The following is a 25,907-nucleotide window of genomic DNA, read 5'->3' as shown; positions in this document are numbered from 1 at the left end:
AGATGAGCCTGTAGTTTGTCCAATGAGGTAAACATTCCTCGACCATAAAGTGCAACAAAAAATGTTCATGCATCGTCTAGTATTTTTTTAATGCACTTCATAGTACCCCTTTGACCAGTGCCTCAACAAGTGTGTGAATTCCAAGGAAATTTCCATATTTTTCAATCCAAAGTTCACTAAGTCTGACAGTCTCGTGAGGTGATATATGCAAAGTATGATTATGTCTTTATCAGTAGCCTGGATGACTGCACGGTGAAAACCAACAGTGTGACAACAATAGGCTAAATTTGCAAATAACCTCATATCGCTTCTTCATGAGCAGAACACTCCAACATAGTGAGTTTCTTGAAATCCGTCCTAGAAATCCATATAGTCTGTTCTTTATCGTCAAGCAGTCCACCCAAAATAATGTTTATGTTGTCTGGAAGAAAGCTATGATTGTCACGCCAGCTACATGTAAGATAGTTCAAAAGGTTTTGTTTGTTTCTAGGGTTGCTCAAAAACTGTTTCCAACTTGATATTACAAAATTGTCAGATGATGTATATTCTGGACCTGTCTGTCCTTTCTCTCTTCTCTGACGCTCATCTCTTAAGAGTATGACTGATGTCCACATCATACCGATCGCCTATGATGTTCAGTAGTGTACATTCAGATGGCTTCATAGCCAGCAGTTTCTTTAGATACCTTCCTTGAAGTTCTCCAAAAGTTCTTGCACAAAGTCCTTGAAATCACTGTGCATCTGCTAGATACACTGTCTCCTTGCCCTGATGGTAGCTGTGTCTGGTTATTCCACTGATCACCAACCTCAATACAGTAGACAGAAACTCAGATTTTGCACCCTTTCGCATAGCATATCCTTGTTCCAGATAGGAATCTGGTTCAAAAAGAGATGATGGATAGTTAGTCCATTCATGACTAAAAGCTCTGGTAACTGCACTTTCATCTTGTTGCATCTGCTTTGCAATTTTCAATGGCTGGGGTTTTTTTTGGTGGTTTTTTGATTGGCGAACGTTGTGATTTTTGGAGCAATAATCTTCTCTGCATCAAGATCTTTTGCCTTTTGCAGTGCTTTCAGACCAATCTCACATGCGTTCACTGTGGATAAACCTTCCAAATGATCAGCCTCATTTTGGTCTAGTATCAACCATTTCTCGAAAGCCTCCCATTTCAATATCATGAAAGCCTCACTTACTAAGGTATGATACTGAATCATCTTGTAATAGTCCTTCCCACCAATCACCTAATTCGCTGTTCCTCTCCCACATACATTACTTTTAACTAATATGTCTTCAATCCTACCATCCTTCATGAAGAATCCAATGGAGCCCAGGACGTTTTCAGCAATGTGAAATCCCCCTAACCGCACAACTACATCCTTGTACTTTTGTGGTTTCTTCTTCAAAAGCCCTTTTACAACGTCATAGATTGATTGGTCAACTGTTATCATGGTGTGTTTTTGCTGAAGTCTCTGGTTTACCATACAAAAATAATCAAGTGATGTTTCAACAACAGCAGGATTTGTAGGTGTTTGAGGAAATGTTGGTCCATAACCAATAATCACCTTTGGTGCATGTTTTGTTGTAGATAGTTCAAAGAATCCATTCCATGTTGGAGCACACTTGATCTCATCATCACCACCAGTTAACAACTGTGTTGGAAGCATCCTGATCAGCTGCCAAATCATTGTATCATTTCCTAGAGATGCATACTGTTCTTTACTATCAGTGCCGATTTGAATACCAGTCAAAGATCGTGCATCTCTCCTGTCCTTTAGTGAAAGAAAACTTTCCACAGGTACAAATATTTTAGGTTGACTTATGGTTACACACCTTGTCTTGTGAAGAGGAACAGCAGCTCCAGTTGGGGCATCATCATCAGACAAGCAATACTGATAAAGAATATGCATTGTAGCATCAAGGGTTCCACCATCCTCTGTATGTGAATGAAAATTCAAGTTGTCAAAGGCTTCATGAGTAAACCGGCCAGCAACTATATTTGACAGGTTGAAAACTCCATCCTGCTGAATCTTTTCTTTAACAGACTCTGCTACGGTAGTTAAATAGCATTGAGCATCCTGGTAACTGATACTATTACCAAATCGATTCATGAGAGTTATCAGCTCTTTGCTTCTAGTTTGCTTCAGTGTATGCAGAGCTATTCCTATATGTTTGGCAAGTATTCATTGGTTAAATTTCCCATAACATCCTGGGCTAGGTTCAACACCTTTTTCTTCTTTTCATCATGAAGCATGACTCTTTCATCTGGTCCAAGTTCTTCATCACAATCAGTAATCAGCCATGCCAAATGGTTGTAGAGGTCCTTCGGTACCCGCTGGAATGCTTCTTCATATGATATTTATAACTCCAAAGTGTCTTGATCTTTTGATGTCGATGGAGCAGGAGAGTCAGCTTGGGTTTGTTTTAAATGAGTTTTGTGTACCTGGATTTCCTTTCTCAGCCTCTTGGCTATGGGATAGGAACTAAGAGTAATATTTTTGACTACACATTCACCATCACTATCATCTGAATCTGGGAGATACTGACAATCTTCCAGTTCATCTCTCGACTTTAAAACTTGGGTACACATATCTTTGACGGATAGAGTAGAAGCACATAGCAGACTAGATTGATGTTTTTGAGGCACCACCTGGACATCTGTGCCAAAGTGTCGCAACAGATGCCTTTTAAATTTAGTTGATGTGTATAGGTGAGCCGTTGTTATATCTGTTTCTGCAAGTAATGTTCTATATCTATCTAGTAGCTGACGAATGTAGTATCCATGACCATCTTTCAATATCCTATCTGAAATGAACTAGGTTGTCAAAGGCCAAGTCATAGTTTGTACATATGTCCGATTCTTCACCCTTGGCTCTTCTATTTATAAACTCATCAATACATGCCTTATGGTATCGAAAGTCATTTGCTATCATGTCAAGACATTCATCACCATGGCCTATAAGTTTTATGAGCACACCTTCATCATCAAGTGTTTAGCTGCCTGTCTCGTTTTAGTAGCCACTAACCAGAGCTTCCTATTTCCTTTAAGGCCCTGCTACACGATACGAGTGACTCGTACGAGTCAATCGGATTGCAACGCCAACAAGCATATCGTAACGTGTGGCATGTCATACGATTGAATCGGCCCGAGTCACTCGTACGAGTCGAAGTTTAGAACTTGTTCTATTTTCATACGATTGAATCGGACGTTTGGGGACGTTGACCAATCAGATCGTGGCGCAGATAACGTTGACATTCTGAGTGTAATGGCGGAAAACTCTGTTTGCTTGTCGTCGATACAGACCCAACAGCTCATAGAGTTGTATCAGTGGCACAACTCTTTGTGGGATGTGGCCAGTCATTTATATAAATACAGAGACATTACGACAGCCGCCGCCTTATCATTACACAACATTGTTTACCATGGTTACAGTAAGGATATTTTTTTCAATGACGTCACGTTTCATACGATTGACAAGTACCGTGTGGCAACACGTCCGATTCAATCGATCGGATTGACTCGTGCCAATAACTCGTACGAGTAACTCGGTCTGATTCTATCGTATCGTGTAGCAGGCCCTTTACTATCACGCTCCTTATCACATAAGAAACAACATGTCTTAAAATTCACTTTATGGGTTCTGCCAGCGTTCAGTCATGGAATCATCTTGTTTCTGCTGCTTTGCACTACTGCATGTAAGTGCCTCCAACTTTTGTTTATGAGTATATTCACTACGACATCCTCTGTGACAAACTGGATTCTTTGCTAGAAATGTATCAATATCTTGAATTACTGACCAAAGTCGTTCATAAACATTGTCTTTCCAATGCATTCTTCAATGTAGGTACACCTCTTAGAATGAGCGTATTTAGGGGACCACTCTCTCTTCCTGATGTTTGGCAAACCAAACATTTTGAAAAATCAGTTCTTGTTAACAATTGTCTTTTGATCACATTTGTTGAAACAAGATCCATTATTGACAGATATTGAAATATAAAAAATAAAAGCAAGAATGTACAGTGCTTCATAAATAAATAAAATCCAGTTAAACCTCCATAATGCCAGAAATGATGAAATGGTGTAAAAACATAAAATTAACTTCACTGAGATTTGTCACGGTTACAACACAACTGTAAAATAGTTTTACAATGTACTCATGTCAAAACCTAAACCAATTTTTTTTTTTTGCATGTTGGACATACACTGACAAGAATAGAAACGATGTGTTACTTTTTTTCACAGCAAAAGTACATTCTTCATTGTGCTGAGTAATATTAACACCTAATAAAAATACAGGGCCTACCCTGATCAAAATCCTGAGGGGGGAGGGGGTTGGTGGTGGTGTAAACTTTTATAAATTATTTCTAACATACTATAAAGATTAAACCCTGATATTTCTATGCTATTTTCTATAGTAAAAAAACCCAGTGAAATTCTCGGGGGTGGGGTTGGGCAACTGCCCCCTTGCCCCCCCCCCCCACACCCCCGGAGGGTACGGCTCTAAAATATGACGCTATATTAAAAATACATGTATGTAAAATTATGTAAGTTTGGTTATTACAAGTAGGCCTACCACGAAAATAAAGCATAAATTATAGGGTTTTTTATTTTTTATTTATTAACAACTAATTTTGGAATGAAATAAAAATATAAAGTAAAAAAAAATAAAAAAATACACATGTATTAGGTTATTTTGTAAAATTGTAACTTTCTTGATTGAATCATTAAGTTCTAATGACATTTTGGTCATAAAACACCATTTATGGTGATTAATTAATATATGCAAATGACCTAATTAGCATATTCTGTTACGATAAATTGAATTTACTCACATACTGGTATGACATACTAGTAATTCAAAACCAGTAGCACCAATTAAATTTAAGACCTAACTGAACTACGATTATATTTACAACTAATATTTCCTTTCGTTCATTAACATGGGAACAACACCTAAATGATAGATTATTTTTATCTAAAAAAAATTCAAAACATCTCATCTTTTAATAAAATACATCTATATCTTTCAAAACGTACAATATTTGGTTTATTTCATTAATTTATATCTTTCTGGATTGAAGGTTGCAAGTTGATACGGCTATTTTGCAACGTAAAAAGACCATTTACGGTAATTTATGAATATGCAAATTAGCTAATTAACATATATGATGTTTCATATTGATAACCCCATCTCCACTAATCATTTCAATACCAAAGAAAGCTATTACACATTTATGATTACAATGAAATTTCTATATTTTTAGAGGATTACCATAGAAACATGGCTCTGGAAAAGTTGCGCACAGAGTTCCAGAGGTGCAACATCACTTTTCCAATGACCCAGACCCTACTTTAGATGATCCAAGAGCAAACAAAACTATAGCAGGCCGGTCACGCCAAAACCTGTTTTATGGCTCCTACCAAATTTGGGTCCCAGACTAAATTATGTTTTTATTAAATGTGGCTTTAGACTCTTTGAAAATGTAGAAAAAAAATTTTGCTTGGGTGGGCAGGGTTTCTGCCAGAGGGTATGAAGAGTAAAATTACATACCCTAAAATCTTAGAAATTAATTGATAGGGCCTACATTTTTATAATTTTTAGAAACATTATAAAATTATGTTTAAAATTTGTCAAAGTACATGAAATGCAGTGTCCAAGTTCAAAAGATTTCAAACCCATAACCACCTAATAGGGGCACTTATGATCTGTTTTGTTTTATTTACGTACCCTTAAATTATTTTCTGGCAGAAAGCCTGGTTGGGGGATGTCATATACTTTTACAACTGTCTGTTGTACTTCATTTTAAATTAATGCAGTGGCTTGTTTATGAAATTGAGCCCTTGAGAATTAACAATTTGACTGGTTTGCATCATATCCTATACAAACACATCCATTTAATGTTAGACATAAAAACCAGTCTAACGAGCAATCACAAACACTGGACTCCTCAACATGTCTCACGTTTGTCAGACGTAGTGTGCTTGATCATGGTGACCTACTTCTCGTGTATCACTTATCAATACGCAGTTTGTTGTATGCTATTACGACTCAATGAAATGTCTGAACTGATTGCATGTTTTTAAAATTTTGCCTTTCTTAGAATGATGTTTTCATCTTTACAGAGAAGAGCAAAAAGGAGGATTCAGAAAAGAGTTTACTTTGATATTTGTTCCAAGAAAAAGTCTTCTGTGTGAAAAAAAATTGAAGGTATTTAAAATCATACTTCTTCTCTTTATGTACCAAATATTTTAGATATTTGATATACCAGAATGTATTACTGGTGCATGTATGAATTAGTACGAAATAGTTAAATTATTAATGATCTACATGTAATTTTAACTTGTCACTTATTAAACATGCAGGGTTTGGACAAATCTCTTCACTGATTGGGTTTTTTCACGTTCCAACCAGTGCACCACTGGTCAAAGGCTGTATGTGCTTTCCTGTCTATGGGATGGTGCATATAAAAGATCCCTTGCTGCTCATGGAAAAATGTAGCAGTCTTCCTCTGATGACTACATGTCAAAATTACATACCAAATGTTTGACATCCAATAGTCAGTGATTAGTTAATAAATGTTCTCTAGTGGTGTCGTTAAGCAAAACAAACTTTATCTTTCTTTTCTGTCCACGGTCCCATTTTACAAAATGATCTTATCGCTAAAATTGCCTTAAAGTGACAGATTAGTTTTTAAACACTGTTGCATATTTTTTCACATTTAGATCTGTTTATAAAAACTGAAATCAGAGATTATTTAGATTGTATTGTTTAGATTATCAATTTTCATATATTCAAAGTGTTTCTGGTCATCCTGGAGTTTTTAATACCTTGAAATGCATTTTTTTCATTTTTATATCTGCTGAGAAGTAATGCTTATGGAGACCAGCTCCAGTCTATTTTTAGGGGTATTTACGCATTTCAACATCATAGAATTTTGTTTCACTCTAAGGTAACCTTTATCCAAATGTGTTAAAGGTCTGTAGATTTAGCAAACTTAGAATGTCCATTTTCATGGGTTAAACTAGTTTCTGTGACTTTAAGTTGGGTACTTCAGTTGATTTTAGCACAGCTAGCTAAGATCGCATCGTATGACAGGGCTCAGGGCATGAAATAAAGCTCCCAAGTTTTACTAGAATATCGGTGACATTACAGTGCTGTCTGTTTCTCTTTTGTTTTCAGCAAATGGCAGTGTATGGTTCCTTGGCAAGTGTTGAGGAGTTTAATTTATCACTTATTCCATTTGATTGTGATTTGCTCTCTATGGAGATGGAAACATCATTTCGGGTATGTTTGTTAAGTAAATAGAGAGTAATGTAATTTAAAATAGAGGCACAATGTTTTGCATATGTTTGTTATATTACTATAATTACAAACTTCCCACCGTTGTATGATATACTCCATTATGATTGGACAATGTCACTTAAAAACTGAATGTTACTTACTTACTTAATCCCCTTCGTGCTAAGAAGCACACAAGGCTGTAACCAGAGATTGCCACTGCTGCCTGTCTTTTGCCAGCTTCTCCAGCAGCCCCCAGCTCAGACTGCCGTCTCGAATTTCCTTCTCTACTGTCCTCCTCCATGTTTCTTTCGGTCTTCCTCGTTTCCTTTTTCCATGCGGGGTCCATCGGAGTGCCACTCTTGGTAGGACTGTTTGAGGCATTCTGATGACAAAACTGAATGTTATCCATCGATAAACCTCAGAAGATGATATCAAATGGGACGACATTACGTAAAACAGGTCATGGAAAGGGTGTTAGAAACGGATTTCTGTGTATTTTTTAACTAAACAGAAGTATTGTTTGTAATTATAAAAATTATTTGTCATTTTTTGTGAATTTTACTTGGTTTTATACAATTTGTGACTGTTATACTTCGATATATTCACGCACAAAAATTACAAACAATTATTATTTGATATTTATTCCAAAAAAAAGTCTCCTCATATTAAGTTTTTAACATTTATCTGTTTTTATTTTTATCAGGAATGTTACTTGGAGAATGACTTCACCTCGATGTTCTATGCTGCACAATCTCTGATGACAATACAGAGTTTATACGGTGTCATTCCATACATCTTTGGTAAAGGAGATTGCGCTAAGGTTAGTTAATAAATTATTGGCGTAATAATACTATCAATTATTCCATATATGATAAAAAAGATTGTGCTAAGGTTAATTAATAGTTTTGTGTGACAATACTGTCAATCATTCCATTGTGCTATGATTAGTTAAAGCTCGGGTTAGTTAATAAACTATTGGCATAATAATACTAACAATCATTCCATATGTGATAAAATGAGATTGTGCTTAGGTTAGTGAATAGACTATTGGTGTAATAATACTAACAATCATTCCATATGTGATAAAATGAGATTGTGCTTAGGTTAGTGAATAGACTATTGATGTAATAATACTAACAATCATTCCATATGTGATAAAATGAGATTGTGCTTAGGTTAGTGAATAGACTATTGGTGTAATAATACTAACAATCATTCCATATGTGATAAAATGAGATTGTGCTTAGGTTAGTGAATAGACTATTGGTGTAATAATACTAACAATCATTCCATATGTGATAAAATGAGATTGTGCTTAGGTTAGTGAATAGACTATTGGTGTAATAATACTAACAATCATTCCATATGTGATAAAATGAGATTGTGCTTAGGTTAGTGAATAGACTATTGGTGTAATAATACTAACAATCATTCCATATGTGATAAAATGAGATTGTGCTTAGGTTAGTGAATAGACTATTGGTGTAATAATACTAACAATATGGCAGGGCTTCTAGAATTTTTATAAAATCCACTAGCCATGGGATCAGTATTTTTTTAAATTTACTAGCCACGATTAAAAATCCACTAGCCCTACTTTACTTTAAAGTAAATACAATTTTACTAATAGTAATAATCAGATATGTCACCTAAAGAAGGAGATAGAGTTTGAAAACACTAAAATTGGGAAGGTAGGAGTGGGGCCAGGATATTCGTATTTACAAAACAGACTTAAATGCAGCATTTGACAACTGGGTTTTTTACTAGCCGTCGGGCATGGTAATAGTAGTTATTTACTAGCCCAACACTGAATATCACTAGCCACAGGAGTGGAACTACCATAATCTAGAAGCACTATATGGTAAAGGAAACTGATATTTGCCAGCACGTGGTAGACTTGGTTTGTGTGGTGTATGCACTGTTTAAATAATAATGAAGGTGAGGGTTATATAATATTCTCTGATATTTGCCAGCACGTGGTAGACTTGGTTTGTGTGGCAGTGTCTGCACTTAACTTTTTTTTTGAGTTGCCATCCGGGCAAGTGGCGACAGCACTTTCACTTGCCCGGATCTATTTTCACTTGCCCGAATAATATTTTCTAAAAAAAAAATATATATTGCAACAGATTATAAGAGAAAACATTTATTTTGAGTATACTCAACCAACACACTCTTTAAATAAATAACAGACATGCCACTGTGATTCCCCACTGTCACTGTCAATACATTTGTGGTATTGTTAGTCACTTAACGCCATGAGTGTTAAACACAAACTATGCACGTGATGGGTCACGAACTATGCACGTGTTAGAAGTTAGAACACGAGCTACGCATGTGTTAGGTTTGCGAAATCGCTTAGCATTTCATATTAAATGAGATAATAGGATTATATAATTCCTGATTATATAATTTCCAACAAACAAAGATGCTTGCGTTCACCAAACATTGAGCACTGGTATAACCAACACAACCCCTTCCTCCCCCCACCCCATCTCAATGAAATAATAATAATTAAAAAAACCCATAAAATATAATGTTCAGTGGATACGATCTAACCAGGGCTGAATCTTGTCAACATGAATTTGTGCTCAATTTTACATGCCACTTAACTTACCGTACACCTATTCTTATATTGGGCATATGTTTATATGTAAAAGCAGACCTACACTTTTACATGGTGCAAAGTAGGCTATATAGCTGTACTTTTATTTATTTATTAATTATTTATTTACAAAAAATTTAAAAATTGGTCGCCAGGCGGGCAACCTTACTGTGGGTTTTCAGTCGCCCGGCGTCGTTTTCAGTCGCATGGGGCCATTGGGCGACCGTTACGTTCGAACCCTGGTGTGGTGTATGCAGTATTTAAATAATAATGAAGGTGAGGGTTATATAATATTCTCTGATATTTGCCAGCACGTGGTAGACTTGGTTTGTGTGGTGTATGCACTGTTTAAATAATAATGAAGGTGAGGGTCATATAATATTCTCTGATATTTGCCAGCACGTGGTAGACTTGGTTTGTGTGGTGTATGCACTGTTTAAACAATAATGAAGGTGAGGGTTATATAATATTCTCTGATATTCCCCAGCACGTGGTAGACTTGATGCGGCGGATGAAGAGTGAGTTGAGTGGGAGCGAGGCTCAGATCACCCCCCAGATTGACAACCTGCTCATCCTCGATCGCACCGTTGACCTGCTCACACCAATGCTCTCCCAGCTCACCTATGAGGGACTCATTGACGAAATATTTGGTCTCAATAACAGTATGTCCTGGGGGTTTTCTGAGGGTTTTAATGTGTATATATTTTCCCAGTATTATAACAGTGCATTCTTACTCTGAATGTGACATTTGAAGGATTCAACTGAAATATTTGGTCTCACTACAGCCATTTCCGGTGTGTCCGGTGATTCCGCGCAGTCTGTATTTTGCATAAGTACGCTTAGGAAGTTGTCATGTTGTCAGTGTTTTTAGCAAATTAAAGCTTAATTCCTGTTTCAATGGTTAATCCCCTGATGAAAATCAAGTATCAATATATATATGGATTAGAATTATCAATAATTATATCATAACTTCAAAAAGCAAAGTCATATCCTACTACTAGCAGAATATGACTTTTGACATCTACATTACAAAATCACTCATTTGACCTCTAGGTCATTGTACAATGTGGCTGAAATAACAGAAATAATAGCTTTTCCCCTTAATGTTTATGGTCTGCAGGATAAAGATAATAACTAGTTAATGATGTTGGATATCTGCTTTATCCTGTTCAGGCTGAATGAGAAATTCCACTCGGCAGAGCCTTGCAGAATTTCCCATTCTTACCTTCTTGCTTAAATTTACGCACAATTTTAAAATATTTATTTACTACAGACATTAAAAAATGTTGGTAGTTCAGGTTATGCACTGCTTCTTTAGTGACAAAAACATTTTACTACGTATTTCACAGTGTTCACAGAGAAAATTATCTTTGAATCTTTCACCGATAAACCAGACAGTACTGTAACAGTACACAGAGAACATTTTGTTTTCAAACTCTTGATTAGCAATATATTTCTAGTCGATTCAAAATTGATCAGCAACTACTGTTTAATGTTTTAAAATTGAGTTGTGATCTCTGAAACTTGTGTGGTGAATTGCGATGCAATACTGAATAAAATGTTCAGTACATTATATTTATTTTTTATTGATTATTATTAAAAAAAAAAATTTAGTATACTTTTATTATTTCAGTAGAATCAAGTGTAATAACAGAATATTCTGATTGTAAATGTCAAAAATCAAGGATTAAAGCATTAATGTTGTCTCATTGTTAACAAGCACTCGGAAATAGGAGTACCAGTAATAACAACAGGGATAAGTTGAGCCGGTTGTTTGTCGCTAATGCCTGCTAGAATAGTTTTTGCACTACATTTTAAACCAAATGACAACTTTGAAAACTAGTCAAGATAGTTTGCAAATGTTTAGCACAAAACAGCTGATTGAACATAAGCCACGATTAGCTGTATTCTAATTCAGTAGATAAGATCGTATTTTGTTGCATTTCATTTTAACTTCATTTTCTTACCTGTATCCAGCTAAGATTCAAGCATGCTTTCCTGGACCCACACCTCAGCTATCTGAGCTGTCTGTCTAGCACAGGAGTGGATTGTTAGTGGTTAATAAGAGATTATAGTGAATACAGTGCGAGATGTAGCCCTGTGGTAAAGCGCTCGATTGATGCGCGATCAGTTTGGGATCGATCCCTGTTGTTGAGCTGATTGGGCTATTTCTTGCTCCAGCCAATGCACCACGACTGGTACATCAAAGGCCGTGGTATGTGCTATTCCTGTCTATGGGATGGTGCATATAAAAGATACCTTGCTGCTAATAGAAAAGAGTAGCCCATGAAGTGGCGACAACGGGTTTCCTGTCTCAATATTTGTGTGGTCCTTTACCATTTGTCAGACGCCATATAACCGTAAATAAAATGTTTTGAGTGCGTCGTTAAATGAAACATTTTCTTCCTTCCTTATAGTGAACATTGAGCTACGAATACTCACCTCCCAAAACTAAAGTGAAAAGAAATGCATTTCTTTAATATGTTTTAGCATATTTTACTCATTATTGTGAGATGTATACATGTAGTTCGTTCCATCCTCCTACAAAAAAAAGTAAGTGTTTTTTTGGAAATAACAAAAAAACTAAACTATTTTTTGTACAATTTAGAAAACAATCGGCTCAGAAATAAATAAGTTGGAGTAAATTTCATAGTATGAAGAAAGGCATTCCCCATGGAACGAACTACATGTGTAGATGTTTCTCAAACCAATATATTCTTGGAATTTTTTTTTTTTTACTAAATAAACTAAAATCTGACTTTCATGAATGTTACTATGTGACATCCAGTAATCATGTATTTGCAGCTAGTGTTAAACTTCCACCAGAGAAGTTCACGCCAGGAAACCAGCAGCAGCAGGGATCGTCTGATGCTCCGACAGAACTCAAGAAATTCATTCTCAATTCTTCTGACGAACTTTTTGCCGACTTGAGGGATAAAAATTTCAATGCTGTCGGGTCCATTGTCAGTCGCAAGGCTAAAGTCATCACAGCTGAATTCGATGTGTGTTTCTCTATTTGTATTTCTTGCTGTCAAAGTTCTTTTTTTATTATCCATAACTGGCAATATGATACATGTAGTTGCCATTTTTAGAGTGTTTTTCATTTTGGCCATTTTCTCTTCATCTATTAGTAGAATCCTCTCACTTGGTTGGAGACTGGACTTTAATATCTTTATTGATGAAACTGATGTAGAATATGGTAAAGCAACAATTGAATGTAACAACTAAATTTGTGGCTCAAAATAGAAATAAAAGGTTGATGCATTATAAATTTATGATTATCTTAACAGTAGATTTTAAAAAAAATCATTTGTTTGATGTTTTATTTTATTGGTTCCATTCAGGAAAGACACAGTGCCAAAACAGTGGGAGAGATGAAGCATTTCGTATCCAAACTACCACACCTACAGGCAGCAAGGCAGTCATTAGCTATACGTATGTTAAAACTATACACTGATACAGTTAGACTTACATGCTTAATATCATCTTACTAAGTTTTGATATCATAGTTTATTTGGTGAGGTCTAGATAACTGTATTTAATGTAGAGCTTCAGTGAGCCTGTTAATACTGTTATCAAACTGAGCCATATAAACATGATATTAACACATAATACGGTAACCTGATGTTTTTTGTTTATTATGCATCCTTTTTCAAGTTATATTTTTTAATATTTTTCTGTTTACATCTGACTCAAGGAAAATCTACATCACTGGCTGTTGAGCACTATCTTCCAGTATGTTACTACTTGTTAGTGGCCATGTAATGTCAGATGCTAATCTAAATGTAAATATTCTTTGCTACTTAGTTTTTTATTTAAATGTTTAAAAGTATTCTGGCTCATTTCCTATGGGGGTAGAGGAGGAATAATTGAATAATATACGGTATTCTCATGTTATAGGAAGTGTAAAAAAAATATATTTCTTTATGTAGTTCATTATTTATTGCTGGAATTGGATGTTTGAAAATGAGCAACCAACCCACTGTCATGCACAGAATTCATTTCCTAGTTCTCTGATACCTCATAGCAATTCCAAACTTATCATCTAACAATGCAGGTGTTATCAAGCAGTGACGTAATAAACATTTGGAATTATCAGATAAGAGTTATCGGATCACAGGAAAGGAAGTTTAGTTGCATGGTAAATCTCATGTTCTTTCAACTCTTCACTACCCAGCATGTATGAAGTGTTATTAAAAAAATAAAGTTGTTTCACAATCTGTTACAGTTTGACTTTGTTTCACATGTTATTGTTAATTGCTTATTAAAATCCTAATCATGTTAATAATTAGTTTTACAATAGTTACTTCTAAACAAATTAAATTAAATTAATTAAATGATTATATTTTCTTTGATCAAGCCTATTTTATGTAGATTATCTTTCACCTACCATTTTATTTTATTTCATTTTCAACTTATTTTTTCATGCTTATATCCAATTAAGGTTCAAGCACGCTATCCTGGGCACACACCTCAGCTATCTGGGCTGTCTGTCCAGGACAGTGGGTTAGTTGTTAGTTGGTTAGTGGTTAGTGAGAGAGAAGAGGGTGTAGTGGCCTTACACCTACCCATTGAGCCCTTAAGAACTCACTCTGGGTTGGAGCCGGTACTGGATGTAAACCCTGTACCTACCAGCCTGTAGTCCAATGGCTTAACCACTGCGCCACAGAGGCCGGTCCATTTTCTATGTATGTCTCTTATGCAAAACGAACCACAATTTGTTCTAGATACGTCTATTGCTGAGCTGATCAAGGAGGCCACAGACCAAGATGAGTTTATGGATTCTCTCCGATGTCAGCAAGGTTAGTTTCTAAAGAAGATTTTGAAACTTTTGGATAAAATAATAGCATGTAGCACTAATTTCCTTTAAAGGAGAGGACAATTAAGGCATTTGGCCTGGTATGCATATTCAACGATATATAATGCACATTATTGCTTGATATCAACAAGTATAATCGTATAGTTAATTAATAAAACGGTTAAATGTGACGGCTATTATATATAATGGGCACAGCCATTTTGTACCATCTCAGTGAGTACGCCCTCTGGCGAGCTGGTGGTTACGTAATACTTAACGCATAACATCAGGAATGAGCCTTAGAACTAGAGAAACACAATCTACCTGGTTTTTGCAGGATGATAAATAGTCATACATTGCAATGTTCTGTAATAATACATATCCCAGTAAGCTAGCAATAAGTATATCCAGCACTATATATATTATTTTTCAATACAAAATAAAATACCATTGTCAAAGTGGCTACACAACAAGTCGAAACAATTAACAATGTTTACAAGTCGAAACAATTAACAATGTTTTGCCCATGCATTAACCTACGTACTGAAATGATACACAGAGTGTTTTCTTAGTTAATTGGTCTATGCTGTTAGTTGCTTCTATCTGTGATTCTTGATTGGCAGGTGTGTATTTGATTGGTAACCAGACGAGCCAATTAATTGCCTTTGTCTAGACACAAAAATACATACTGGTATTGTGGAATATTAACTGTCGCCCCTAAAATTGTAATGGACATGGTTTATTACTGTAAATAGTTCTGTAAAACTATTGATTAAGTAGACTTTTCCATCTAAAACCACAGAACTGACCAATTACATAGTCCCAAGGAAAAGAAACTTATCACTTGGGTATCGTGGGTTGTCGTTTTTGCTCCAACGTATCATATCAATAGGCCTAATAGTGTACATTTTTCCTTTGGATTATTTAACAGAGAAAAATACTATAACCCCATTTTGTTCCATTAATGCAACTTGAAATATATTTAGTGAAATAGTTTATTATATTATTACGTCATTTATGCTGTTTTACAAGTCAGGTTGATCAAAGAGAAGTGCCTTGTCGAAAAATTTTGCTTTTGTTTACACTGTACATACAGGATATGGTCAGGAGCTGACCTCACTTCGCCCCAAGCTGTCCCACCGGACATCACAAAAACGAAACAAAATTGCTGCCCCCAGTTAGCAGGAATAATCATGTTTTTTTATTAACTCTAAAATTACGCGTTTTTCATTTGCTAAAGTGTCAGTATGTGTTGGTGGTCCGGGTATGCATCTTTCAAACACATAAGGCTCTTGTTTGAGTTGACCCTACCTTTAACTGTAGGCCTAATTATCTCTAGTCTAGAACAGAACAAGCGAGTTAAGTCATATTTAATTCATTGCATTAGATTATTTGACTGATTCAACATTTCGTTTTGTCTGTTTCGTTAACATTTATCGTGGTGGTGTATTTACCTTTAGTACATAGGACAGTTATCCCATAAAAGACAGCTGTGAAAGATATTTCTATGTTCCATGAGCTACCATGTGATTATGCTTAAACAAGGGGCACTAACTATATATTGTTATGTGTATGGTCATCAGACTATAGTTTCAGATTGATATTGTGTAATGAAAACCTACTTTAAAAAACACTTCTAGTTAATTTGTAGTGTTAACTTTTATTTGAGCCATAAAAATAACACCGTAAATATTATATAGTAATTTTTTTTAAATAAAAGTTGCTTTTTCAGCCATTTTTGTCTGTTGATGTAAAATAATAATTTATTTACCAAAAGGATGAGAGAAAAAGACACCATTGTATGCAATCATGTGGGATAGTAAAAGGACCCTCAGTGGCAGTAATTTCAATACTGGAACTCCGCAAGCCTTGCCCCAGGTTGAAATTTCCACCACCTTGGCATTGGGGTGTGACTTTTTCTATCCCACATGGCTGCATATGATAGATTCTTAAAGTGTCATATAATTAATTTTTGTTTGGATGAATGGAGAAAAGTTTTATGGTTTTAATATAAATATCATTGCCAGCAATCTGGCAGTTATTCATTATATCAGTTACAAGAATTAATATTCCTATTTTTTCTTTTCAGAGTTTATAAATAGCTTAGAAACAGATAAAATACATCCATATATAGAAGAGGCAATAGCTAAACAAGTTGATTTAACAAAGGTAATGGGAGTGAATATTGTTACACATAAATAGGATATACAGTCCAATAATAAAGTAGTGTGTGAAAAAAAGTGTTTTTCTTCATTAGACACATGTACATTATTAAGCAAAATGTTAATACTTAGTATTTAGAGTGAATGTGGTCGTATAGCAAAGTTGTGGGTACATGTAATAAGTGGAGGGGGTGGTAGGTTCATCAGACAGATGTTGAGCAAAATAATGGGACATAATCAGAATGTAATGTGGACCTCACTTATTAGTAGTAATTTGGTGAATCTTGTAAACAAAAATCTGTGGCCAATTTAACCTTACAGTTTGCCAAACAGCAAAAATTATAGTGAAATTACAAAGGGCATGCATTTTTTTTTCAAATCAGCTTTTTTATGGATTAATACTTGTCGTATTCAACTTCATTTCAAATTTGTTTAGTGACAGCTTAACCCATGCAGAATATGGAATATGAACATCATGAAACTAATAATAATAATACAGTGGAACCTCGTTAGTCCGGCTCCATTACTCCAGAAACTTCACCTTACAGACGGTTTTATCACAAAACGAAACGACCACCCAGTAAAGTTATTCGTGAATCCGGATATTCAGCTTCCGGAACCGGACGGTCATAATTCTGAACCAAACGTAAAAAGTAATGGCAAATTGCTTCATTTGACCGGTCGCCGCTGATTGAACATAAAAGCAATCCGCCAATTAACGCTCAAGGCATCGACAGAGATAAAATGGCTGCACAGGGTTTCACATCGCAGTTTATTTAACCATTCACCTGTGTTTATTTAGCGTTAGTCGGATACAGCACGAGTGTTAACAAGAGTGTTTTTTTTAAATATAATTTCCTTGATCTATAGAAATGCTAAATGAAAGATTAAATACCCTATTCTTTAGTAAATGTCAGATTCGTGAGTTAATAAAATTTTGAGCAACAGTTGTCAACAGGTCCGAACATATAAACAAATGTACGCCAATTATGACACAATTCGCTGTCAGTCACTATGTCGAGTCAACCAAAAAAAAGAAAACGTCATGAAATTACTGCCCACAAAAAGAGAGAAATCTGCCGGTATAAAATGGAAAATCCAAAAGCGAGTCTGGATGGCATGTCAAATTATTTTGCTAATAGTTTTGGCCACGGAATAGGAAAATCAACAATTGGTGACAAATGAAAAATGGCTTAATATAGTTGAAGATGAATCGTCACTTTCTAGATTGCGACATGCCAAGAACCAGAAGTTAGAACAGGCTCTCTACCTGTGGCTAAGTGACATGTCCAGTCGGAATGCGGCAATCAATGACCAAATGTTGATTGAAAAGGCCAAACGTCTAGCAGAAAAGATTAACGTAACTGACCTTTTGCTTACTCTCGCGGGTATAAACTTGGAACTCGTTCTCAGAATGCAAAACTCGTCTGCACCAAACTGTTCAATCAGACAACAAGCTATTACGAAGTACTTTGTGAACCATTGATGTAAACGACGTTTGCCGTACGGCACATGTATATAGTTCTGACAAAAAATAAAGGTTTTTCATTTTTATTTTGTTTGTGAATCAAGGGAGGTTACTCATCACGTACATTTCAGTAATCCGGAAATTCGTTAATCCGGACTTTTTTTTAAAATAACCATACTGTCCGGACTAACGAGGTTCCACTGTACTAGTATCAAACAGTAAAATTTAAAAGGTCTTGATTAGGAAAAACACCGCTCATAGCAATTATAATTATCTGCTACGTCCTGGGCAGATATTAACATGTGCTTAACAGATTTATTTTTTGGTTATTATTATGTTCATTCAAGAATAACTATCTGCATTTGCTTTTCAGGTGCTACGGCTAATATGTATCCAGTCATATTGCAACGATGGACTAAAACAAAAAGTATTGGACTTTTACAAAAGAGAAATCATTCAGGTAAATAGTTGTACGTTTTAAAAACTGTTTGTTTTAGCCAACCTTATATATCAACTTTATTAGATCACAAGGAAGAAATATGTGTTCAGACATTTGTGTAGTAATATATTTTATTTTATTAAATACATATATTTATGCATATTGATGAGATGTATTATAATTCAATAGTTACACAATTCTCATCATTTAAATATAACACAATACAAATGCAGTTAGACAATATGTCTGAGGGTCACTGTCTATTTTCAACCGTATTTATTTCTAAGAAATATTTTACTGAGAGTATAAATTCATTGAAAAAATAATACGGATAAAAGGTCAACAATGAAGATAACTTCATTGCATAATATTTTCAACAGATGTATGACAATGAAAATTTAATTTAATTTTGTTTTTGTTTGTTGTAGACATATGGATATGAACACTTGTTAACTTTGATGAACCTGGAGAAAACTGGTCTTCTTAGTCAGCATGGCAACAGAACGTATGCTGTGATCAGAAAATCTTTACGGTTGATGGTGGAAGATGTTAATGAGCAGGTAGGTGTAAAGAATAACTGGTTGTGACATGAGATATGGGTTACTGGATGGTGCACACATAGGCACATGTAATGTTTGTGGAATGCAAATAGAACTGGTCCTATTTCATGTGACATGTAGTGCTGATGTGCAGCCAATCAGACATTTGGAACATTATCATTGAGGAAGCACTGTTGTCTGCATGTACGAGAGAGCTATCCTAAGTGACGGCAACACTGACATGATGCTGTGGCAGTTTACCTATTGTATGTGTACCTGCCTTAAGAAAGATAAACTCATTTACCAGTTTCTGTTTCTCATCCCAACCAGTGCTACACAACTGGTGTAAGAAAGGGCATGGTATGTACTATTCTATTTGTTTGATGTGGCGTATATATGAAATAAGGTTGTTTTGTTTAACGAGCACATTCATTAATTTATCTTCGTCTATTGGATGTCAAACATTTGGTCATTCTGACAGGTAGTCATCAGAGGAAACCCACTACATTTTTCCTAATGCAGCAAGGGATCTTTTATATGCACTTTCCCACAGACAGGAAAGCACGTAGTGCACTGGTTGGAACGAGAAAAGTATATAAAAGAACCCTGGCTACTAATTGAAAAGAATAGCCCATGGAGTGGCAGCAGCAGGTTTCCTCTTATTATCTATGTGGTTCTTAACCATATGTCAGACGCCATGTACCCATCAATAAAAATGTGTTGAGTGTGTCATTAAATAAAACATTTCTTTCTATCTGAAACCAGATCACAACTAATTAGCTATACATGTGTTGATATCCCATTATCTACATTTGTATTCCATATAATTTATAACTGTATTGAAACCAACTCATTTTAAATTATTCCATATAACCATAAATTAATAACCTTAGTTATGGGTTGGGTTTTTTGATAGAACATACATGTTTAATCCTGTACACAGTAAAAAAAAGATTTATTACTTTTTAGACTGGTAATATATGACTTAAGTTATTCAAATACTATTATCTATTTCCAGTAAATTAATATGTGTGATATGAATTAGCTATGGTATTGACCAATCAGAAAGTATAAAATTTATCTAAAAAATAATAAATTCATTGGCTAAAAAAGTACACTATAACATTTTAATATTGTTTTTCAGAATCCTAACGATATCTCCTATGTGTACAGTGGGTACGCCCCTCTCAGTGTTCGACTGGCTCAGTACTTGGCCAGGCCTGGCTGGAGAAGTATTACAGAAGTTCTTAACCTGCTGCCAGGGCCCAAAGTGGAGGAGATTCAACAAATACCTGTCGGCCTAAGGAAAAGAAGTAAATATCAATTTAATTGACATATTTTTAAGTCTCAGTAAAAACACAATATTTAATATGTGAAAATAAGTTGTTGGACGTTTGTTGCATGGTGTTTTTATGGGGGGGAGGGGGGTTGGGTGGTGGCGGCAGTGAGGAGACAGGCATTTGTTGGTAGTACATGTAGCATTCAGTGTTTAGTCATTAAATTAGCAGTGATCCTTTTTGTGTATGGTAAAAATGTGCATTCTTGTTGAAAAAAAAAGGAATGCTGATTAAAGTTTGTTTTGTTTAATAACACCACTAGAGCCCGTTGATTAATTAATAATCAGTTTCTAATTATCAAACATTTGGTACATCTGACATGAGGAAATCTGCTACGTTTTCTGTTAGCAGCAAGGTGTCTGTTATGTGTACTTTCCCTCAGACAGGACGGCACATACCATGGCTTTTGCTATTTAACGACACACTCAACACATTTTATTTACGGTTATATGGCATCAGACATATGGTTAAGGACCACACAGGTATTGAGAGAGGAAATCTGCTGTTGCCACTTCACAGGCTACTCTTTTCAGTTAGCAGCAAGGGATCTTTTATATGCACCATCCAACAGACAGGATAGTACATACCATGGCCTTTGTTACACCAGTTGTGGTGCACTGGCTGGAACAAGAAATAGCCCAATGGGTCCACCAACGGGGATCGATCCTAGACCGCCCGAGCATCAAGCGAACGCTTTACCACTGGGCTACGTCCCGCCCCTAGCTGTAAGGATCCAGATTTATTCAGTAATACTTTCTTATTTTTATGTCATCAGGGAACGTGTTGTTTTCAAAATCATGATCTAGCAATATTTCTAGTCACTTGAAAATTGATTAGCAGCGACTGTTTTATGTTTTAAAATTGTGTAGCGATCTCTGAAACTTGTGTAGTGAATCGCGACGTGATACTGAACAAAATGTTCCCGGGTAATATATTGAATTGTTGTGCGCAGGAACATCGATCTCCTCATCACATTCCAGTACGGGAGAACAGAAAGTCACTCTGGTCTTCTTCCTCGGTGGCGTCACGTATGCCGAGATCGCAGCCCTCCGATTCCTCGCACAGCAGGATGATGGTACAAACACTTTCACTTTTCTACTTGATGTGGATTGAAAAAATATTAAAATAAACTTTAAAAAACACTCACTTAATACACTTATTCACGGTATCATTTCTTACAAGATTCAAATCACTGAAGGTGTATAGATCATAATAATTCATATATATCGTATTTTAAATATAGCGATTATTATACAAGCTTATGTGTCATATTTTACCTAAATATTAATATCACTAGTAATAAGGCTTAAATTACATATGTATTTGTTGATTCAGATGTTTGTTCATGTAATTAATGTATATTTATGTTACTGTTACTGCAGATAAATGTATATTATATTGTTATTTTTGCTCTGCCCATATTCGGGTGTTATGCAAATAAATTATTCTTATTCTTATTCTTACTGATTTTACGAAAACGAGTGTCAGGAATTTTGTATTGCCCAAGTGAGAGCGAGGGTAATACATGAATCCTGACACGAGTTTCGTAAATTCAGTACGACTCATACACGAGTGTATTAATTTCTTTATTATCCATATTATTATTGTTATTTTCTTTATGAATAACAAGACCCAGTGACGAAATGACGTCATATTTCAAATGCACAGTCTGAGCTAGGACTGGAGAAACAACGTCATGTTATGACGTCGTTACACTTGTTATTACACATGTGCTTCGTATGATTATTATTAACTCGGTTATGTTGAACCGTATGGATAATAAAACAAAATATGCAATATTAATTTTTTTAAAGGATTTGTTAGATGAAAATATGATTCAGTGGGAGCAGACATAGGACAGTTTCTTTAATTTATCTAGTTGTAAATCTTTTGTTTAATCTCTCATAGCCCTCAAAGCTTTTGTTTGTGTTACAAGTGTAGCTTACTAATCATGTCACCTCCTGTTGTAAGTGGCATGTACTAATACTATGTAATTGCCACAACTCAGATTATAGCTTACTAATCATATCACCTTCTGTTGTAGGTGGTACGGACTATATAATTGCCACAACTCAGATTATAGCTTACTAATCATATCACCTTCTGTTGTAGGTGGTACGGACTATATAATTGCCACAACTCAGGTTATAGACGGTTCACGTCTAATTCAGCCATTTGTTGAGTCTTTTGAATCAAAGCTGATACAGTCAGAATAAGGATGTGGCAAATGTTTGTACTAATGTTAGCTCACACATTTCCTTGCTTCCCTCCCAAGTTTGCAAAAGAGCAGCACATGTTAAATTTTATCCAGTTGAAGAAAGTAAAATTTAATGAATTAGTATTTCTTAGTGGTTCATTGTTGTGCATTTGAATATTTTACTTACAACAAATTAAATAAAATGTGGTTTCTTCAAACTGATTTCCTTTTATTAATATTATTTTGGAATATCTGTCAAGACCTTAAAAGACATTCTTCTGTAATCATTTAAAACGAACAAAAATTACTTGTAATTTGGTGCTAGGTTTGTTGTTAATATAGTACATGTAGGTGTATCATGTTTGTGCCAGTTGATTTGAAAAGACATTGGTATAAATTGTAAATTATAAAATAAAATGTTCTTATGGAACAGTACTTAGAAAGGTGAATTTGCAAAGTGCTATGTGATGTTTGAGCTACGTATACCTACCGACTTATCAACATGCCTTCCCCAATATTCCTACCTATACTCAGACAGCCACCTGTGCCATTGTTATAGGGTGTACACTTTTAATGAGTTATATATAGTCAGGTTGTAATTCTTTTGTAAATGTGTGAAATTGTTTCTGTATTTACCAGTCTACATTTTAAATTGTAATTTCTTGGTATTAATGTAGCCTGTTCATGAAAAGGCTATTTTGAATAGATACTGAAAATGTTTTTAATTTGAATCTTGGCCCATGCTTATAAAACTTTTAAGAGTCCAGACTCAGTCTCTAATGATGTCACACATCACTGGCATAGATATTTTGCTTTATATTTGCTTTATAATAGTGTAAAAGTGTGTAAATATAAAAGTGTGCCACCCCACCCCCCTCACCCACCCTTTTTGGCACCTTCCTACGCCACTGCATTCAATTTGTATGGCTTGTCGTGACATTACTGTCTCAGACTCTATTTGAATCTCGAGTCTAGACTCTAAAAGTTTTAAAAGTACCGGCCTTATTTTATATTCATTACATATAAACTTTTACATTTTTGAATAAAAATTGTTACTTTTTAAAAAAGAAAATTGTTAAGAAATATTATTCACCACTATGCATCCCATTGTTCACATGAAAATGTGTTGCCTGTGCAAAATCCCTTCCTTTGTGTGTTACAATCTCTTTTTAATTTACAGATTTATGCAACTAATTAAATGTTTGACTATAAAAATTATACAGTAAATCGGTTCCTACATTTTGATATTGATGTAATCACTACATTTTAACAGATTTTGTATGTTAAAATTTTCATTTTCTGCTTCACCATTTTTTTTTAAAAACCATAGGCACTTGATGACAGGATAATTTAATTGTTCTCAATATACCCCCAAAAGAACCCCTCGAAAGCGCGTACTGCATGTATTCAAGTAGTACCTATATGATGCCAACACAGACCCCAACAGCTGGATTGTTTTTTGTCAATAACTGATTTTTGTTGTTTTGTGATTTCAGGTGGCACAGACTACATCATTGCAACGACCAAAATAATCACAGGAAAATCAGTAATCAAATCAATAACAGATAAACTGGAAGTTGTCAAGTTAAATCCATTTTGAGTCGGAATAATTATAATAAAAGTTTGAGCTTCTTTGTGGACACATGCATCCAAGAGCTTCAAATTAGTATCATACAGTGCTGCCAGAACTTAGCTTTGAAATATTCAAAGTTTGTGCTTTGTTGTGGAAACATGCATTCCACTGATACAGTTCACTATCATACAGTACAGTACAGTCTGAACATAATTTGAATAATATTCAGTTTGTTCTTTGTTGTGGAAACATATATTGCTGCCAGAAATGAGTGCTCCACTTTGACATCACAAGTCCTACAGTTAGACAAAAAAATTTAATAAAACAAAAGTAATTGTAAATAAATGTCATTATTCAGGAGAGAGAAAACCTGTCCGGTATGAATTAGTACTGTATGAATGATCAGTGGTTATTTAGTCAATATTTGAAAGCCAAAGACATTCAACTGCGAGTTTACTAGTTTTAATATATTTTACCCTTTTGTATCCAAGCTACTCCATTGACATTATTAGCTTGGTGTGATGCTACATGTACATGTAAATTAGTATGTTGTAAAAAGAAAAGAAAGAAAGAAATGTTTTATTTAATGACGCACTCAACACATTTTATTTTCAATTATATGGCGTCAGACATATGGTTAAGGACCACACAGATATTGAGAGAGGAAACCTGCTGTCGCCACTTTATGGTCTACTCTTTTCAATTAGCAGCAAGGAATTAGTATGTTGTAATACTGGAAACCAAATTTAATCCAGTAATTTAAATTATATAACTACATGTATTTACTCTTTCATCCTTGTGCCCTGGGCAAGTTTTCTGGCACATGTCTGAACCCAAGCACCTCTACCCAATTGGAAACGCATACCAAGTGTAATATTTATATTTATTAAACTTGTATAAATATTTAGTATCTACATAAAATTATTCACCGTTTTAAAAAAATGTAGATATTAAAAAAAGGATTAAAATATAAATCACAAACAATATTTTCTTGATTACAAGTACGTTTAGATTTTCTCTGATCATGTACATTTAGTAAAATAACTGTTTTCTGCATTAGTTTAAATATGTTCTGATAATTTTACCAATTTATTATTTATCATGGGACAATTTGACAACAGATGTTTTAAAGTGTATACTGGAAAATAATTTGGATACTATTTTAAAAGAACAAATTGTTGGAAACAACTATCCCGAGTTAGCAACCATTGTAACATATTTCCAAATAATAAATGCTTTTTAACAACTAAAGTTACATCTTATTGTTTACATTATTTATCTTATCTACAGTTTATTGTTTATAACATCACTGTGTATATCGGATGTGTATCTGGTCGTCCTAATGTCTATAGTAGCTCAAAGTTCATTGTACTCCCTAATATACATTTTTTGTTGCATATGAAACTATGTGGAGGTAAAATACAGTTTGGGCTACTACAAACATTAGGAAAACAAACACATTGTTTATATCAGGGGTGGGAATTCTCCTCGGATCCTCTCATGGAACAAGGA

General features: G+C 34.9%; 1 protein-coding gene across 1 annotated transcript in view; it reads left to right on the top strand.

The window, feature by feature from the left end:
- The window catches only part of LOC121367656 (vacuolar protein sorting-associated protein 33A-like), a 36,386-nt gene extending 10,740 nt beyond the window's left edge, over positions 1–25,646 (top strand). The window contains exons 4-16 of the mRNA XM_041491954.1: positions 6,122–6,206; positions 7,179–7,283; positions 7,984–8,100; positions 10,370–10,544; positions 12,688–12,884; positions 13,227–13,317; positions 14,610–14,684; positions 16,770–16,849; positions 18,684–18,770; positions 19,178–19,309; positions 20,433–20,601; positions 21,578–21,700; positions 24,319–25,646. Of these exons, the coding sequence (XP_041347888.1) occupies positions 6,122–6,206; positions 7,179–7,283; positions 7,984–8,100; positions 10,370–10,544; positions 12,688–12,884; positions 13,227–13,317; positions 14,610–14,684; positions 16,770–16,849; positions 18,684–18,770; positions 19,178–19,309; positions 20,433–20,601; positions 21,578–21,700; positions 24,319–24,422 (1,540 nt within the window). The 3' untranslated portion in view covers positions 24,423–25,646. The remainder of the gene's footprint in view (positions 1–6,121; positions 6,207–7,178; positions 7,284–7,983; positions 8,101–10,369; positions 10,545–12,687; positions 12,885–13,226; positions 13,318–14,609; positions 14,685–16,769; positions 16,850–18,683; positions 18,771–19,177; positions 19,310–20,432; positions 20,602–21,577; positions 21,701–24,318) is intronic.
- Positions 25,647–25,907: the final 261 nt, after the last annotated feature.

The sequence above is a fragment of the Gigantopelta aegis genome, chromosome 3, assembly GCF_016097555.1.
Source record: "Gigantopelta aegis isolate Gae_Host chromosome 3, Gae_host_genome, whole genome shotgun sequence".
NCBI classification, from domain to species: Eukaryota; Metazoa; Mollusca; class Gastropoda; order Neomphalida; family Peltospiridae; genus Gigantopelta; species Gigantopelta aegis.
The sequence above is the reverse complement of the archived record's forward strand: the minus strand, read 5'-3'. Positions and strand labels throughout refer to the sequence as shown.